The sequence below is a fragment of the Microtus pennsylvanicus genome, chromosome 10, assembly GCF_037038515.1.
Source record: "Microtus pennsylvanicus isolate mMicPen1 chromosome 10, mMicPen1.hap1, whole genome shotgun sequence".
NCBI lineage: Eukaryota > Metazoa > Chordata > Mammalia > Rodentia > Cricetidae > Microtus > Microtus pennsylvanicus.
This window is the reverse complement of record NC_134588.1, coordinates 110,214,538-110,233,964: the sequence shown is the minus strand read 5'-3', so window position 1 is coordinate 110,233,964 and position 19,427 is coordinate 110,214,538. Positions and strand designations below refer to the sequence as shown.

At 50.5% G+C, this 19,427-nt stretch overlaps 2 protein-coding genes across 3 annotated transcripts in view; one reads left to right on the top strand and one right to left on the bottom strand.

Annotated features, from left to right (window-relative positions):
- Ints7 (integrator complex subunit 7) overlaps positions 1-19,427 on the bottom strand; it is a 502,168-nt gene that overhangs the window by 45,966 nt on the left and 436,775 nt on the right. The gene's annotated exons all lie outside the window — the stretch shown is intronic.
- The window catches only part of Traf5 (TNF receptor associated factor 5), a 46,472-nt gene that overhangs the window by 11,929 nt on the left and 15,116 nt on the right, over positions 1-19,427 (top strand). For both annotated transcript variants that reach the window (XM_075989492.1, XM_075989493.1), the window contains exons 2-4: positions 9,246-9,464; positions 11,513-11,570; positions 16,807-16,908. In XM_075989492.1, coding sequence (XP_075845607.1) covers positions 9,246-9,464; positions 11,513-11,570; positions 16,807-16,908 — 379 coding nt within the window. The remainder of the gene's footprint in view (positions 1-9,245; positions 9,465-11,512; positions 11,571-16,806; positions 16,909-19,427) is intronic.

Here is a 19,427-nt window from a genome sequence, read left to right as displayed (position 1 = left end):
AGGAGTGCGGGAATCAGAACAAGCTAGGTGTGTAAGGAGTGCGGGAATCAGAACAAGCTAGGTGTGTAAGGAGTGCGGGAATCAGAACAAGCTAGGTGTGTAAGGAGTGCGGGAATCAGAACAAGCTAGGTGTGCAAGTGATCAAGCCACGCTGGACATTGCCCCCTCCCATGCTTACTTCCAGCACCTGGATTCCATGCATGTTTTTCTACAGGGTCCCCTCCACTGGGCCTGTCCTGGATTGTCTTCATGGCCCCTTTGCACCATGACCTCAGGCTGGGCCCTGTGTCCTTATTTACCAAACGTCATTGAGTGCTCCCAGCCAGGCGCTGTTGGCTCCTCGGGAGAGTAATGAGGAGTGGCTGTGCCCTGGGAAGTTTGTAGAAAGTGGGGACCCCTCAGAATGGAGGCTGTGGAGGGGTCCAGAGCTCTGGAGCAAGCAGGCCTTTGAGGGGGAAGCTTTGCTGTGGCTTTCCCTGGAGACTCAGAGATATTGTGGTTGGCACTAGCTGACTTGAGGGGGAGACAGTGTCCCACAAAGGCTTCCCTCTCACCTAGGGAACGGAAGCAGCAGTACCTCAGGACACATGTGGGTCAGTGGCTCCAGAGCCGCCCTTCAACCCTGCACCCACACCTTGTCACCCAACCGACACTGGCTGCTAAGCTGCTGGAAAGGAGGAAGTGAACTTGACAGGTTAGAGAGAAATCACGCTTCTCTGAGGAATTAAAGCCCCACCCTGGCGGCTCTTAGTTCTTCCTTCCCACACCGGCCTTGTCTCTTCTCATCTCACCTGGCTGTTGCGCTACCCCTGCCTCCCCTGCCTCCCTGGGCCTCCCTGCTCAGCTCTGTGCAGAGCCCTGTCTGGAAGGACTGCTCCTCCATCTCAGGAACTCTCTGCGTCTCTGACAGGAACTTGGGAAGAACCTCAGTCTGGTTCAGAGACTTCCCTTAGTGATGGACTGGGATGTGGCGCTGTAAGCTGAAATAAACCCTTTCCTCCCCAAGTTGCTTTTGGTCGTGGTGTTTATAACAGCTTCGAAACCCTGACTATAAACCCTGACTAGAACGCCTCCCGTAAAGAGGACCTGGTGGGAAGGGCGCAGGCTTCCCCGCAGTCCTGGTGGGGTTTTATTTAACCCAATCATCACTGATGGGAATCTGGAGGGTAGAAAATGGTCACAGAAGTCTATAGGTGAGATTCCTGGGTTAAGTCTCACTTGGCTGCGACAGAAATTGTGTTCCCCCGTGGGTGCAAATTGGAAGGTTGGATCTGCTTTGGGGATTTTGCCACGTGCTGTCTTGGGACAGCAGAAACTAAATCTATTACGTTAAATGTGACCATCAAACAAGAAAATTATAAGGAAAAATATCTTAATTCCTTGAGCATATTTTTGTTATTGTTTTAGTTGGTAAATTCTGTATCTTTACTGGAACTTCCTGGTGTACTTAGATAAACATCACGTCTTATTTTGTTTTGTGAAGTGAAATTCACATGCCATGAAATGCTCCTCTCGGTGATTTGCTGAGCGATCCTTGGGCAGTTTTTATATTACATAGGGCACCTGACCTTGGAAGCTGAAAGCAGATAAAAATGTATAATCTGAGGAATCATGATTTATTCTGATAACTTTGTGTGTGCGCACACATGTTCATGTGTGCGGGAGTGTGTGTGCACACGTTCGCACATGCATGTGGAGAGCAGTCTCGGGTCTTCTGAATTAGCACCTGACTCTCACTGATCTGGAACTAGTCTAGGCTGGCTGGCCAGTGAGCCCCAGGGTCCTCCCGTCCCATCTCCCTGGCCCCGCCTGACTTTTACACGTGGGTGCAGGGGATCAAACTCAGGTCTTGAAGCTTGCAAAGCAAGCCCTTTACCAATGGTGCCTTCTCCACAGCCCTGATGACTGCCATCAGATGATAAATTACCTGGCTTGCTCTGCTACGAGAAATGTGCTAAGTCTGCTGGTTTGACTCACAGCTCACACATCCCGCCGAGATGGTCTGGAAGGCAGCCGGCCCTGGAAGATCTCCTGCCCACACCCTTGGCTTCCTTCTCCTCCTGTGCCTCTGCCCCGTTTATTGTTTTTTCCTGGAGCTGGGGCCTTGTCCTCATCTAGCCTCTCTTTCAAATCTCCTTCTGACCTAGACATGTAATCTCAGAAATGCTTCCCGGATGAGGGCTCTGCCTCGACTCAGCAGGGTGATGTTTGGGCAGCTGTGGTGATGTTTGTTTGTGCTATAACAAATAAAGGGGCTGTCCTGCACTTCTGCGTTTCCCTGAAGTAGTCTCTTCCCACAGTTCTCAGCCAGCCGTCCTCCACATACAGCAAGCCTAACAAGATGAAAACCAGAGACAAGGTGCAAACATCCTTGTGGCATCCACACAGGCTCCTCTGTCTCCACACTGGTATCTCAACGACTTTCAGAGCCTTTTCTGACAGCGAGTTCAGTTATGTAGTAATCAGTACACAGGTGACAGAAAACTGGGCAGCCTGAGGAGCCAAGCAGACCCAGAATGAGGCTCCTGGGAGATGAGGCAGTCCACAGCGGAGGCCACGCCCTCTAGGGCTGAAAGCACCAGGGACATGATTATCTTCTGGGACCATGCTGAACCAGTCCGGCGAGAACTCGCTGTGGAGAAGGGCTGTCTGGTAGTGGTGAGAACCAGCAGATGAGGTCACACCGAGGTGTTGCTCTATCATCTCACCTCATTCTCCTTCCAAGAAAAATCTGTGGTGCCAGCTGTCACCCCACCTCCCAATATAGACCCCCAGCATAGAAGAGTATGGGTGGATCACCCCACCTCCCGGTGCAGACCCCAGACTAGACACTCCACCTCCTGGTGCAGACCCCAGCCTAGACGATCACCCCACCCCTGGTGCAGACCCCAGCCCAGACACTCCACCTCCTGGTGCAGACCCCAGCCTAGACGATCACCCCATCTCCTGGTGCAGACCCTAGCCTAGACGATCTCCCGACCTCCTGGTACAGACCCCAGCCTAGATGATCACCCTACCTCCTGGTGCAGACCCTAGCCTAGACGATCTCCCCACCTCCTGGTACAGACCCCAGCCTAGATGATCACCCCACCTCCTGATGCAGACATCAGCCTAGACGATCTCCCAACCTCCTGGTGCAGACCTCAGCCTAGACGATCATCCCACCTCCTGGTGCAGACCTCAGCCTAGCAAGAGTAGAGGACGGATCACCCCACCTCCTGGTGCAGACCTCAGCCTAGCAAGAGTAGAGGCTGGCTTTCAGCAAGCAGCAAACAACTGGCCCATTGCTTTCATTTCACACTGAATATAGTTTATTATTAGTCAATCTAGAACTTGTACGATGCCCTCTGGGAAATTCCTTTATGTTTGTCATCCATAAAACGCCTCCTTCAGTCCAGCTGAGCTGCTTTCTTTGTGAGCTCAGTAGAGGCACTTTGGTAGACTTTCCTACGCTTCATCCAGGCTCCACTAATCCTTCATCAGAGTCCCTTTTGGTGGCACTTGTCACTGGATATTGTAACTTGCAGTTTTCTGTCAGAATCCTGCCCTTGTTGGACCTCGAGGACAACTGGCTATCTCAGGACCTGACGCGGGGGCAGTACCCGCTGTGTCTACGTAGGAATCAGTGGATGAGCCGTCCGCCAGGGTGGAGATGGACGGGTCTCTCTCAGGGCTTCATAGCTAGGAAGGAGTGGGGCAGACAGTGCCCAGTTACTGATTCTGTGTTTGTTTCTCTCTGCGTTTTAGTTCTAGGTCCTGAATCTCCCCCAGGAACCAGAGCTTGAAACCCACTTGGGCTTGTCTTAGAAACACAATGTCTGAAGACATTCCCAAGTTCTCCAAACACTTCCGAATCCAAACCAGACGTTAGGACTCGGGAGGCGGTGTGGACAGACTAGCAAGGACCATCTTACTTTGCTAAATCTGAGACTAAGACATTTGCAGAAAGATAAATGTTCACAGCTTCCACATCTGAGAGGATTTATGTCTCCTAAAAATGAGTTAGAACAAAATAACAAGGTGAACAAGAACTTAAATTGTTGGGACCTAGAGAGATGGTTTGGAGGCTAAAGAGAATGCTACTCCTGGGCTGGAGTTCAGTCCCATTTCACACATCTAGAAGCTCACAAGCTCCTGTGACCCCAGCTCCAGGGAATCTGACGTGCATGCACACAAACACTCTAAAATCTTTTTTTTTAAGTACTTAAAATGTGATATTCATGGCTATCCTTAGGAATTCCATTTGTTTACAAATGGAAGGGGGTAGAAGAACTCTGAGTCTTTAGAGAGCAGATGGCTGCAGTTTCTTTCCTTTCTTGGCATGAACTGTAACTCTCCAGCGATCTGTGCGCTCCGTTGCTGGCAGAATAGCTGCTGTTGGGAGCATAAAGGCTCTCATACTCCGTGATGATTGATGGCTTCTTCCCTTCTGGTCAGAACTGGACTCCTTTCCCAGTCCTGTTACGTGGCTCTTGTAACGCTGAGGGGAAGGTTTGAACACGGTGGGTGCTTACGTACCCCCCTTTACCACGTGGAAGCACCTAGTTAACTAGAGAGCACGTTAGGGCCAGCAGATACCAGTTGGGCTTTTCCTGTGGGTGAGCCAAGTGGGTGGAGGCTTGAGCATGCTTGGGAGGAAGGAGCAGTACCCCACCTCGGGACACACCCCACTCCCTTTCCTGTGTAGGAACTCTATCCTGCACTCTCAGAATCCCTGATGACTGAACAAACACGCTGAATTTGGAAAAAGTTGAGAGAAAAGCCATGGCTGGACCCCAGTAGATTCAGGAGCATTCAGGGCTCACGGGCACAGGCAAAGGCATTTGGATTAGGTCCAGGAAATACATAATCACATGAGAGCAAAGAAAGACGTCCAGTACTGATGCCCGGCTCTCTGCTCACCAGGAGCAAGAGAGTGTCCATGACGGATAGAACCGCTAGCCCTGTAGGAAACAGGCCCGGCAGCCAAAATGAGTTCCAGTGACCCGTGGTGCCCAAGCAGCTTCTACTGGCAATGCATTGCTGGTACTTGCCAGCTTCTGGTGAATTAGGTAAGGAGAGCCTGTGGCTTCTGGCTTTGGCTGTAATGGGAGAACCCTGGTGTGTCTTCTCCCTGCCTTGGGCTGTCTGATTCCTGTTTAGAGGATCTGCACCTGCAAATATACTGTACCGTCGGCCACTTCTGTTCCCCCTTCACAAACACACAGGGGTGTTTTCCAGAAGTTTCTCCGAGGCGGGATGCTGTAGTGCCCAGGTGGGGGGTTGGCTGTGTCCTGTGGAGCATGATATGAAGACGGACAACAAATGTTAAACAGTGTGGCTCGTTGATTTTTCATTAAAAATTAATTATGGTAGCATATGATTGGCTTATGTTAAAATGAATTAATGAAGGACTGGAGAGATGGCTCAGCAATTAAGAGCACTGGTTGCTCTTCCAAGGGACCCAGGTTCAGTTCCCAGCACCCACCTGGAAGCTCATGACTGTAACTCCAGTTCCAGAGGATTTTACACCTTCACACAGACATGCATGCAGTCAAAACACCAGTGTACATAAAAAAAATTAAAAATTTTTTAATTAATGAAATGTTTTTAAATTCCTCTATTTTAATTTCAAATATAGCAGAAGTCAAAAGAGAGAGACCCGTGTGGAAGTCTAGGGCTTCCTCCTTTTACTGAAAACAGATTTTATGTTAGTGTACGTTAGGGTCACAGGAAAACTGAGTCAGGGCTGCAGTAGGAAGAAGACACGAGACAGACAGCAGAGACCACTTACCTCTTGCCCTGCTTGGCAGGGTCACACAGCTGCTGCTAGGCCTGGATGACCCATCAGGGTGATTCTGCAGGCCAAGCCTTCCTGACCCGCTCACATAGAAGGTCCTGTGTTTAACCGTCTGCTGGACTCTGAAAACCATGGCCACAGCAGGGCTTGAATCACGGCTGATCCTTACCTGAGGGCCAGGCATGCTCAGAAAGCCCCAAATGTGTGCACTCACAGATTGGGTAGGCAGTTTTACTACATTTTCAAAAGTAGGAATAAGGCTTGCGTGCACACACGCGCGCGCCCACACACACATGTACACACACACATGCATGCACGCACGCACACACACACACACATGCACACGCATTTAAAATCACTGCACTGAGGCCAGCACCAACACGGTTCCCTCCTAAAAATTTGTTCAGAATCACAGTGTCAACACGGACCTAGTCCCCACAGCTACAATCCAAGGGGCGGGATGCGGTGCCAAACAAGAACAGATGTTGTCTGTATCCCTGAGGGACACAGACACCAGTCACGTAATCATACAGAAGTGCATTTATTCTCAGGCTAGGGGTTGCTATGGAAAGGAACCTGGTGACTGAACTTAGTCCATGTTCTGTTTAGCTTTAGGTGTTTATTTTTGATTTGGTAATGCACCCACGCAAAAACTGGAAAGGATTATATAGTGATAGACTTCCTCTTACCCGCCTTTCACAAGTACCATCACAAGGCCACATGCGTGCCGGATGGAGGGTTCCGTCTGCCTTCAGCGGTAAGACTAGAAGGGATCTAGAAAGCCCCCTAAAGGGAGCACGCCCGAGAGACCAGGCGAAGCCCAAGCATGTGCTTCCGAAAGAGAGGAGCCTGGAAGGGATGGATGATCCCAGGCCAGTCCAGTGACAGACCAGTCTAGCTTGGTGAACCAATGAGTTTACCTGGGGTTACTGACAAGGGTATGGGCAAAGTAGCCTGCAGGAGTGTGGGCACCCTATGGGCCGCTACATAGCCAGGATGTCCCCCTCCACACTAGCAATCCTTCACCACTTACCTCAGGAAAGGGCAGGGCCTCGTCCACCACCCCCTGAACCTCTAATGAGCCCTTCAGATCAGCCTCCTATACCTAGTGAGCCCTCCTGTAGTTGGGGGAATGTCAGTGGCCCCAGTCTTCTGAGGGTCTCTTGTAGCTAATGGCTGTTGCTCTGATGGGAGACACCCATAGCCATGAGACTCGTGGAGAGCGGTACTCCACGTTAGGGACCCGCCCCAGGCAAAGAGAGCAGCTGTGCACAGGTAGGGACCCGCCCCAGGCAGAGACAGCAGTAGTGAGGCAAGCTTGTGAATCTGAAGAGCTAGAATTCTCTGTGGCTGGAGTATAGACAAAGACAAAAGAGGACCTGAGTATTTCCAAGGCTTGGCAGGGGAGGTTGTCCTGTAGATAGGGTTTCTCTGTGTAACAGTCCTAGCTGTCCTGGAACTCACTTTGTAGACTAGACTAAATGGGAGGGGTCCACTTGTTTGTCCTAGCCACTGAGCCCCGAAATAATCACCTAGAAGCTGTATTATTTAAATCACTGTTTGGCCCATTATCTCTAGCTTCTTGATGGCTAACTCTTACATATTAATTTACCCCATTTCTATTAATCTGTGTATCACCACGAGGCTGTGGCTTACTGCCTAAAGTTCCCAGCGTCTATCTCCGGCTACTCCATAGCTTCTCTCTGACTCAGCCTTCCTCCTCTGATGCTATAGGCCAAGCCAGTTCTTTATTCATTAACCAATAAAAGCAGCACATAGACAGGACCTCCCATACCAACTGGCCTCAAACTCACAAAGATTTGCTTGCTTCTACCTCCTGCGTGCTGGGATTAAAGGCATGCACCACCACTGCCCAACTTTCATTGAAGACATTTTTATCAGAGCTAGGAGAAGCCAGAACTGAACCATAGTAGCCCTGGAAATATCCCGGTGTGCAGCTTAGAGAATGGGTAGAGGAGAAAACGGTTAACGGGATCTTAGTTTGGAGGGGACGTGATTTGACTTGGTGCTGTCCTGGTGCTATGGGTGACAGGTGTAGTAGCCCTGGCAACTCCAGCCACATCTGTTTCCCGTGGTCTAGGGGTGGGCGTCTAGACAGGGTGCTAGCACTGTCCAACACCCTCAGATCTGGGGAGGCTTCCCTTGAATTGTTGCAGGAGGAAAGGGGGAGAGGGAGCTTTCTGGACCCTCTCTAGGAGGGCGCTAACCTCACATCTAGGGACTTCATCCTCTCAAATGCCGCACCTCTAGATACCATCACCTTGGAGATGAGTTTCTCCACAGAGGACTCCTGTGGAGACATACGCATCTGCCTGACAGCAATGGCGGATGGAGAGAGGAGAAAAGTGAGAGGCTAAGATGGGCGGCAAGTGTGCAGTGTGAGACTCTCCTGGGAGGTCTTAGCTCCTTTCTGATTCTCTCAGTCTTGGGAACACAGTTTCACCGCTTGCGTATCATGCATTTAACGCCTGGGTGGGTGTGTTCTGTGCAGCTTCTGGCCCAACCGACCTTACTGTTTGGTGTCCTGTAAAAGGCTGATGGACGAAGAGTTATTTGTGTAAAGTGTAGTTGTGATATTGCTTGTTGCTGTGGCCAAATGCCCGAAGAAACAACTCAAGAGAGAAAGACTTTATTTGGTCTGTGGTTTGAGGAGGTGGTAGTTAGTCTGAAGTATTTGGCTCCCATAATCTCTTAGGGAATGGCACTATTAGGAGGTGTGGCCTTGCCAGAATAGGTATGGCCTTGTTGGAGGAAGTTGTCACTGTGGGGGCGGGCTTTGAGGTTTCCTATACTCAGAATACTGTCCAGCAAGTCAGTTGACTTCCTGCTGCCTGAAAATGTAGCACTCTCAGCTCCAGCACCACGTCTGTCTGCATGCCGCCATGTTCCCCTTCGTGATCATATTGGACTGAACCTCTGAAACTGTAAGCAAGCTACCTCAACTAAATGTTTTCTCTATAAGAGTTTCCATGCTCATGGTGTCTCTTCACAGCAATAAAAAAGCCTAAGACAAGGGATACAGCAAATCACGACAGGCGAGGCCCAGCAGCCGGGAGGCATGGCTACCGTGGTGGGAGCCTGACTGCTCACATCTCTATGGATTTGAAAGCAGAGAAGGGAAATCCAAGCTCAGTTGGCTTTCTCCTTTTTGTCTGACCCAGGACCACAATCTACGTGATGGTGCTACCCACATTCAGGGTGTCCTTCCCTCTCAGCTAATCCCCTGGCAAAGGTCTTCAAGGTGATTATCAGTCCTGTCAGGAGGGGCCATCAGACAGCCTAGCTAACAGCCTTCTGCACCCTCACAAGTGCCCCCTTGTGGCAGGAAGTTGTTAGAATCCTGCATAATGAATATAGTGATTACTAGTTATGACCCACACAGGGTGGCTGCTATTGTTTGGGTTGTTATTTCACACTGAAGTGCTCCGCCTCTCTGACTCCCCAGAATGTCCCAATCTGAGGAACAAGGAGCTGTCCCCTGTGCCTTCATCCGCCAGAATTCCGGCAACTCCATTTCCTTGGACTTTGAGCCTGACACAGACTACCAGTTTGTGGAGCAGCTGGAAGAACGCTACAAATGTGCCTTCTGCCGCTCCGTGCTTCACAACCCCCACCAGACAGGCTGTGGGCACCGCTTCTGCCAGCACTGTATCCTGTCTCTGAGGTGAGTGGGCAGGGCCTGCAGCTCTAACCGCAGCTGACCAAACAGCTGGAGGTGTTCCTGGCGTCTGAGCTTGCTGTGGCCAGCAGGGCTGTAATTGAGGTTAGGGGAGTTGTTGTGGCTTGAGAGACGCTCTCCCAGGCTCCTGGCCGAGAACCCAAGTGTAATCCTCTTTGCTTGCCACGCCTCCATGGACACTCACCCTGCACCTCCTGCAGAACAGCCTGTCACCATAGCTGTCTGTTTGGCAGGGCTCATGGAGCCCTGATGACTATGTATTTGCGCTAGCAGACTGTCGTGTCTATAAGAGACCAGACTGCCATAGGACTGCCCACCCCCAAGGCAGCTGAAAAGCTCGCAGTAACATCACTCCATCAAAATGTTCAAGGTAATTAGCTCAGGAAGGGTATGTTTAGGCTCACAGCTTTGGGGGGACAGTTCGTGTTTGGCAGGCACATTGCTTTGGAAATGAAGCAGGCACGTCATAGCGGGAGGACATGCTGGAACCAAACCAGCGACCTCCATCACCCAGAAAGGAAAAGAGAGGGAGAGGAAGGCACATGGTCCCTCTATCCCCTTCATGGGCACACCCTTATGGGCCCCCACTAGGCTTCATCTCTCCAGGGCCCCAGCGTGTATTAGGTTCCCCAGGGGAACAGAACCCATGGAGGGTTATTGGAAGGGCTTTCACGCTGCAGTGTGGGCCGTCCCACTGTGTCTACTTGCATGTGGAAGGGCTGAGAACCTGACAGGGGCTTAGTCCACCAGGCTGGATGCCACAGCACCCCTAGACAGACTCAGAAGGCCTGGAGGGTTCCTGGAGAGCCTCTGGTCTCCAGTACACCTTGGGAGCTGAAGAATCTGGGAGCAGAAGCCTTTGAAGGACTGTGGCAGCAGTGAGCTGCAGGAGAGAGCAGGAAGAAGTGACAGCAGGTGCTCGCTGCTGCTTTCCCTGGGAAGCTTCCCATCTGGGCGGGAAGGCACTGCCCTCGCCAAGGGAAGGGCTTCCTCTCTTGGGGAATCTTTCCTGGAAAGAATCCGCCCAGATGTGGGTCTCTTTGGTGATTCCAGAGCTAAGGCATTCCAACAGCACCACCATGGGCAGGTGCTGCCCTCTCCAAGGGAAGGGCTTCCTCTCTCAGGGAATCCTTCCTAGAAAGAATCTTCCCAGATGTGGGTCTCTTTGGTGATTCCAGAGCTAAGGCATTCCAACAGCACCACCATGGGCAGGTGCTGCCCTCTCCAAGGGAAGGGCTTCCTCTCTCAGGGAATCCTTCCTAGAAAGAATTGCCCTAGATGTTGGTTTCTTTGGTGATTCCAGAGCTAAGGCATCCCAAGAGCACCACCCTAGGCAGGAAGGTGCTGCCCTCTCCAAAGGAAGGGCTTCCCCTCTCAGGGAATCTTTCCTGGAAAGAATCCACCCAGATGCTGGTTTCTTCGGTGATTCTAGAGCTAAGGCATTCCAACAGCACCACTCCTGGCACCACGCCATTATTTAACACATGGGGCTGGGGAGACCTTCAACATCAAAACCATAGCAATCTAGGTCACGCCACTTGTTGGCAGCCAGGAGAGGCATGGAAGCAGGCTTTGGGGACTCTGTAGATGTGCCTGCCATATTTCGCCAGGGCTACGGAGAACGTCCTCACGCCCTCCACGTGTCTGCACTCTTAGCACCTGTGTGTCCGGGCTGCTTTGGGTTCTGAAGGTGCAGAAGCACAGGCAGTGTGGGTCTGCTGTCTGCTGTCTAGTATGTCCCCATCTAAGGAGGCAGGCTATAGTACAGCATGCTGGACAGGGATGGGGCCATCAATACCATCTGGGGGGCTTATGTTTGGTGGCATGCTGCCAGTGGGTAGGCGTTGTTCAGGAAGGCTGTAAGACTGTGACGTTGCTGAAGCAGGGTGCAGGGCTGCCCCTGGGAAGAGAGCTCAGCTTGTGCCAATACAGAGACGGGCACTCAGGGCTAATGGGTGGCTCGGTGCCTGGATGGTCTTGGAAGAACGTGTGAAGATTAAACACCTTCACCTCATCTTCGCTTTCTCCCTCAGAGAGCTGAACGCGGTGCCCATCTGCCCTGTGGACAAGGAGGTCATCAAGCCCCAGGAGGTGAGTAGGGCACTGATTTGGCTTGGGTGTTGGAGAAGGCACCTTCCTTCAGGGTGACATCCAGGTTGCAACAGGACAGTATCTGGGGACCCAGCTCATTGCCCACAGTCCTCCGCTGTGGGTCAGGTCACACTCTCCTCCTGTCTGTGTGGAGCATGAGTGGGTTTTGCTGACCACACCACACCCAGGTCTCACCACCTTCCTACACTAGCTCCAGCCACACCGAGCTGCTGGAAAAGGTAGAACATGTTTTCTGGGGTTCACCTCCGCTCTGGCTAATTCCTAAGATATAATGTTGTATACTGTTCTGTTTAGCAACAACTTTATTAATATAGTTCATATATCATAGAGTTTACCTTTCAGATGTCTGGTTCGACGGGCCTTCACGTGTTCAGAGTCATGTAGCCATTGTGATGTGTAATGACCCTCGAGAAGAAATCCCACATCCATCATCCCTCACCTTCCCAACCTCTCTAGCCCATGAAAACCACAGTCTAGTTTCTGCCGTGATTTAGCTGTGTTCATGGATGTTTCACATAAGTGGAATCCTGCCTTTTCTGTCCGAGCTCCTCCTCTGAACGGGTTTCCAGGGTTCATCCACGTGGCTGGCTGTGTTAGCTCTTCGCTCACTCCCTTTACTGCTGTGTACTAGTCTGGTGTACAGCTGTGCCACGTGTGGTTTCTCTATCAGCAGCTGGTGGACATTTGTGTGTGCCTACCTTTTGGACGGCTATGAATAACGGTGTTGTGAATATTCGTGTACAAAGCTTAAATTTCTTTTAAATATGGGACTGGGGAGATGGATGATTCCATGGTTAAGAGCACTGGCTGCTCTTCCAGAGCAGTGAGTTCAGTTCCCAGCACTGACTCACAACCAACTGTCCCAGGGGATCCAGTGCCCTCTTCTGGCCTCCACAGGCCTTGAATTGCACATGGCACATGGACATGCACGCAGGCTCACACACACATACACACATATGAGAAATATATATAGATAGATACATCTACCCCGGCACTCCAAGGAAAGTTGGTATCTAATATTAGGAGCTGAGGTGTGGTTTGTGTGGGCTCCTGTTCATCAAGCTGGGGCTCAGTGTCCAGGACTGGAGGAAAGATACAGTTCATATATATGACTATATCCATGACCCTAAAGGTTACTTTAAGAAACTAACATTGCTGTTACATGCTGGCTTCAGAAAATGCACAACTCAGATGTTCAATTCTACGTATGCCTGAGAGTGGAACTCCTGAGTAATGTGTCAACACTCAGTTGTTGTTGTTTTTAATTATTTATCTATTTATTTTGGGGTGTTTGTTGTTTGGGGTTTTTTGTTGTTGTTGTTGTTGTTGTTTTGGTGTTTTGAGACAGGGTTTCTCTGTGTAGCCCTGACTGTCCTGGAACTCACTGTGTAGACCAGGTTGGCCTTGGACTCAGCAGTCTGGCTGCCTTTGCCTCCTGAATGCTAGGGTTAAAGGCGTGTATCACCGCCACATGCCTGGGTTAACATTTCAACAACTGCTAGTCTGTTTTGCAAAACAGTTGCCCCTTTTGTACCTTCCTTACACAGCACAGGCTGGTCCTGGGTAGCAATTCCTTAGGAAAGTGAGTTTCCAGCCTTTTGGCTGCATCTTCCCAATGATGTGAAGCCTTATTTATCCAGGGTTTAGGTCACTTTCATTGATGGCTGGTAACAGTATCATCTTAGCTGCCCCGCTGTGTGTCTTCTCTATTGGAATGCCTCTTAAGATTCTGTGTGTGTGTGTGTGTGTGTGTGTGTGTGTGTGTGTGTGTGTGTGTATCTACGCAGTACCCATGGAGGCCAGAAGAAGGCATCAGATCCCCTAAAGCTGGAGTTAAAAGTGGTTGTGAGCCATCAGATGCAAGTGCTGGGAATTGAACTTGGTTCCTCTGCAAGAGCAATTGTTTTTAACCCCCGAGCCATCCCGTCAACCCCACCTTTGCCTATTCTAACTGGATTTTTTTTCTCTAATTGTTGAATTATTACAAGTCCTTTGTTATCAGGTCTGCCAATATTTTTATCTTATCACGTGATTTACTCTCGCTTTGTTGGTGGTGTCTTTTGAAGCAGATGGTTTTCAGTTTGTTGAAATTTAGTTTATCTGCTTTTCTTATTTGTGGGTTTTGCTGTGGTCTTAGTTTGCTGCTCTATTGCTGTGATAAATGCTGTGATCAAGACCAACTTGAGGGAGATGTTTGCTTCACCTTACACATCCATGTTACAAACCATCATCTGGAGAAGTAGGGGCAGGAGCCCAAGGCAGGAACTGAATCAGAAGCCTTAGAGCCGAGCTCCTTTCTGGCTTGCTCCCCATGGCTTACTTAGCCTGCTTCCTTATACAACTCGGGATCACTTGCCCAGGGGTGGCACAGCTCAGTCAAGAACATGACGCACACAATTGCCTGCAGACAAGTTCTTCAGTTGAGGCTCCCTCTTCTGGGTGACCTTAACCAGCTCAATTGCCCCTAGTCAGTTTGACACAGATACTTCACTATTAAACCACAACAGTTCCCTTCTTTTTTGTCCCCAAGATTATGTTAATACTGATAACAAACAAATTAACATCTCTTTAAAGTACTGAGTCTCTTAACTGTGGGCTCCTAGCCAGGTGGTGGTGGCACACACCTTTAATCCCGGCACTTAGGAGGCAGAGGCAGGCAGATCTCTGAGTTTAAAGCCAGCCTGGCCTCAAGCGCAAGGACTACACAGAGAAACCCTGTCTTGAAAAATAAAGCAAAACAAAAACAAATAAAACTTGTGGGCTCCTGCTTTTAAAAAAAAGTTAAATATTTATTATTCCAAGAAGGAAAACCAGGAAGCAGTTATAGTCATATCAAAGCATAACCGAATTCCAACAGTATAAAAGGTTCAGCGTCTGACATCAGGACTCACCGTTTTCTGTGCTAGGGAGGGCGTGGGTAGTGATGCCTCTCTGGCTCTGCTACCCACGACCCACAGCTTGTCCAAGAGGCCCAGGAACCTGCCATTGCCCTTGGTCATCTCCCCAGGGTCCTGGCGTCTCCAGTGCTCCTGGCTCCTCTGCTACGGAGGCCGACACCTCCTGCCCTCTCTTCAGAGATGCCAGGCCACAACTGCTCTCAACCCCCTCAATCCTGCAGCTCTTGGCCCACAAAAACCAGGGAATGACACTGCCTCCTGGCTGTTTCCCCTGGCTTTCTCAGCTGCCTTTCTTACACAGTCCAGGCCCGGCTACACAGGGGCAGCACTGCCCACAGTGGGCTGGGCCTTCCCATATCAACTGACAATTAAGAAAATGGCTCACAGACATGGCCACACGCCTCTCTAACCTGGGCAGTTCTCCAGTTAAGATTCCCTCTTTCCAGGTAACTCTGCTTTGTGTCAAGTTGACAAAAAAAAAAAAAAAAAAACTAACCAACACAATTGTTGTTGTCTATTGTCCTTTTGGTTTTGTTTGTTTCTTGTCCTTTGCTGTGGGTCATGGAGATTTTCTCCCTGAAAAATGTCTCTTCAGTCCCATTTTCTTTTCTCCCTGTATTTCAGGAACTCAAACTCTGCCTCCTCCTAAGTTTTCCCTGAGAAGCTGGTCTGATTCACCAGCCCCTTCCTAGTACTTGCCTTGCAGAGGGCCAAGAACTCGTGTGTGTGTGTGTGTGTGTGTGTGTCTGTGTGTCTGTGTGTCTGTGTGTCTCCCACTAGGGCAGGGCAGGGACAAGCATACTACGTCCTTGGGGCAAGTTCTGCTAGTTTTGCCTCTGAGCTAAGAGAATGGCTTTCACATTCTTAATATTCATGAAAAAAGAAACACAAAAAATATGCTGTTTTTGCAACCTCTTATGAGTCTTAAACTATTTTAAAATAACTTATTGTTTTAAAAAACAAGGGGCCTGGAGTGACGGTTCAGCTGTTAAGAGCACCTGCAGTTCATGCAGATGACCAGGGTTCGGTTCCCAGCACCCACATGGCACAACAGATCCCAAGGGTCTGTAACTCCAGTTCCAGGGGCTCGAACACCCTCTTCTGGCCTCTGGAGGTAGTTTCATGCACATGGCGCTTACAAACTCAAGCAGGCACATACATGTATACAAATAAATAAGTCATCTCAAAATTCAAAATCAAAGAATCGTGTTCCGTGACACGTGAAAATTATATGCTGTTTGACTTTTGGTTCCATAAGTGTTTTATTGGAGCTGTGACTACTTGTGTGAATCTTGTCGATATCAGAGTTGAGGCAGAGGCAGGGGAATCCGGAGCAAGTTCGGGGATGGCTGCCACATGGCCTGCCCAGCTAACAGTATTTACCCTCTGACCTTGTAGAGGAAGCATACCAATACACAGTTTGTGCTGAAATAACCAACCAGCACAGCATCAGGGGCACTGACACGCCAGAATGGGGAACAGCACTCTACCCTTGGCCTCAGCCCCCCTTGACTTTTGACTGTGTAGGGTCAAGCTCAGCCTGTGCTTCCCCTGGCTGCAGTCTGCGGTGTTGAGCACTGAGTTATATGGCTCCCTAGAAGTGCATGTCTGAGGCAGCCTTGACTTTCAATATGGTCTTGTGACATTTCCGTTTCAGCCACTGCCTGGAACTTTCCATCTGCTTCTGAGGCAGACTTGAAGACCAATGTCACCATAGCTTTCTTTGTGCCTCTGTGGCGTACTGGATGGTACAAGACTGACTGTGTCTGTATTTCAGGTGTACTGGACGGTGTGAGGGAGACTGACCGCGTCTGTATTTCAGGTGTACTGGACGGTGTGAGGGAGACTGACCGCGTCTGTATTTCAGGTGTACTGGACGGTGTCAGGGAGACTGACCGTGTCTGTATTTCAGGTGTACTGGACGGTGTGAGGGAGACTGACCGCGTCTGTATTTCAGGTGTACTGGACGGTGTGAGGGAGACTGACCGCGTCTGTATTTCAGGTGTACTGGACGGTGTGAGGGAGACTGACCGTGTCTGTATTTCAGGTGTACTGGACGGTGTGAGGGAGTCTGACCGCGTCTGTATTTCAGGTGTACTGGACGGTGTGAGGGAGACTGACCGCGTCTGTATTTCAGATGTACTGGACGGTGTGAGGGAGACTGACCGCGTCTGTATTTCAGGTGTACTGGACGGTGTGAGGGAGACTGACCGCGTCTGTATTTCAGGTGTACTGGACGGTGTGAGGGAGACTGACTGTGTCTGTATTTAAGGTGTACTGGACGGTGTGAGGGAGACTGACCGCATCTTGTTTTTCAGGTGTTCAGAGACAACTGCTGCAAGAGGGAGGTCCTCAATTTACAGGTCTACTGCAGAAATGCCCCGGGGTGTGACGCCAGGATTATTCTGGGAAGGTTCCAGGTTGGTATCACTTGTGACCAGTGTTGTCTATGCCTCCTTTAGTGACTTAACCTTTGTGTGATGGGACCTGGTTGAACCCTGCAAAGGGCTCCCCGAGTTTCTCTCATACTGTCCCCAATCTAGTGGTACCGTGAGCACCAAGAGTGAAGGTAACCGGAGCATGAAGAGAGCCCAAATTACAGGATCATTGAGTCAAGAAGAAGGTGCGGGACTCAGCAGGCTAAAAGAACACTCCCAGCACTCGGGAGGCAGAAGCAGGTGGATCTCTCTGTGAGCTCAAGACTAGCCTGGTCTACAGAGCAAGTTCTAGGCACAGAGAAAGCCTGTCGAGAGGGGGGGGAGGGAGAGAGAGAGGAGTAGAGAGGAGAGAAATAAAAGAAACAAATACCAACCCGCAGGGCTGCATCACTGTGGGGCCCTAGGATGGGGACAGGCATGACCCTTCTTCCCTCCAAGCGTTGACTTTGTTACTTGGTGCTGTGGACTGTGCGTTCTGGTCTGTTGGTGTGACCCATGGCAGAGCCTGGGTCAGGTCACACAGGATGTGCTCTGCAGTCAGGCACAGGTGGAGATGTGAACAGAGGTGGCAGGGAGGTGCAGGTACAGGACGTGGAGTCCCGGAAGACAGTTTCGTCCAGCTGGGGAAGGCACAGCCCTATCAGGCTTAATCAACCCGGTATCAGGTGACTCAGCTGCCTCCCGCTTCCAGGGAATTGCTTGGCAGCTGCTGAGATTTTCCCCTCACACCCACACAGTCTGTAGCATGCATGTCAAGTGACTCAGCCCTTTATCAATCCTCCAGAAACTCACTCACACACGCCCTCTCTCACATACGTGTGTGTGTGCATGCACGCACATGCACACACAGACACACACCCTGGGCACTGAGATGATAAATGTGGAGATGATTTTCTCTGTCACCCTGGGGGAGCTCACAGAACTGTATTGTTTTCTCGGCAACCGTCTGTTGCCGCTCACTCTGAGTGACAAATCCTAGACGGGGCCTCTTGTCCCGCTGTGTTGTCCCCAAGCCAGAAGAACAAATGGGGCTTGCACACACGACAGACAGTTGGAGAGAGCACAGCTCAGGCTGTGAGGATCAGGATCAGCATTCCCCCCCCCCCCCCCCCGTTTGTCGAGCTCTCTCACTCCTGTCTCCTGCTGCTTGCGTGGTGAGGTGGAGGATCTCCCCTGTCTGAGTGAATGTTAACGGTTCAGGTGAGGCAGGGGAGTATCCACAAGTTAGTCTGGGTTTTCGGTTTGCTTACTACAAAGGACAAAAGAAAATAACTTTAATCTCATGCTGAGAAAGAAAAAACTACCCTGTTGCTTTCCCTTGGGAACAGGAGGCCAACTGTTCATGTGAAGACCTAATAGTAGCCGCCGGGGAGGTGGCTCAGCGATTAAGAGCATCAGCTCTTCCAGAGGACCCTCGTTCAACACCCAGACCCACATGGTGGCTCACAGCCATCTGTAACTCCAGTCCCAGGGGATCTCATGCCCTCTTCTGATCTCCTTGGGCATCAGGCACCCATCTGGAACACAGACAAAATCCCCAAACACATTAAGTAAATAAATAAAATTTGAAAAGAGTCAGCAGTAAAATGACTCAGACTTTGCAGGCTTGGCATCCCCCCAGTTCCTCAGCCCCTCTACTGAGAGCCTGACCGGAGGGTAGGTGAACATCAGGAAAAGCTGCCGGCTTCAACCTAATGACCGAGTTCAGCTCCTGGACCTGCATAAAGGAGACAAACTCCTCCCCCTTATCTCTGATCTCCATACACACCACCATGCCAGCTGCACCCCACCCTTCACAAATAAGTAAATGTGATGAAGTTTTTCATTTTCTCTCATATCTATATCTATATATGGTCTCACTGTGACTGACCTGGAACTCCCTATGGAAACCAGGCTCCTTGGCCTCAGAGACCCACCTATCTTTTCCCACTTAGTCTGAAGGTTAAAGGTGTGCCCCACCACACCTGCCACCTCAACAAAAGAGCTAGAGAGTGAATGCAGGCTCCGCATGGCTCCCACTTCCTCCTCCCTCACCCTTCAGAGCAAACCAGCCATAGCGGTATTGAATGCAACGGCGCAGAAAAAGAGGTGGTTACAGAAGTCAACAGGCAGTGGGGCCACATCTGGCCTGTGGGCTCCAGTGGGCAGCCGTGTGAAGGTGTCACGTGACAGATGGGTTCTCGTTCCTCAGCAGCGTCATAGTAACCGGCAGTGGTGGGATGGTTCTCGGGGTCTTGCGTGACAAGCCCTGGATGAACGCCCTCAATTCACTAGTACCTGGATTAAGAACATTCCAGGTTAGATGACTAAACAAAGCCTGACCATCCTTCTCCTGCCCAGGAACCTGTCTTCTCTCTCCTTGTGTCTCCCCCATTGTTAGTCTGTACCCCCTTCTATAATCGGCATGCCCACTTCTTTCCTACCCATCTCCCCTACTGTTCTAGTCCATCCCCCCCCCACTTCTGTGGAGTCAGCATGGTCCCTCCCTCCCTCTCCCTCCT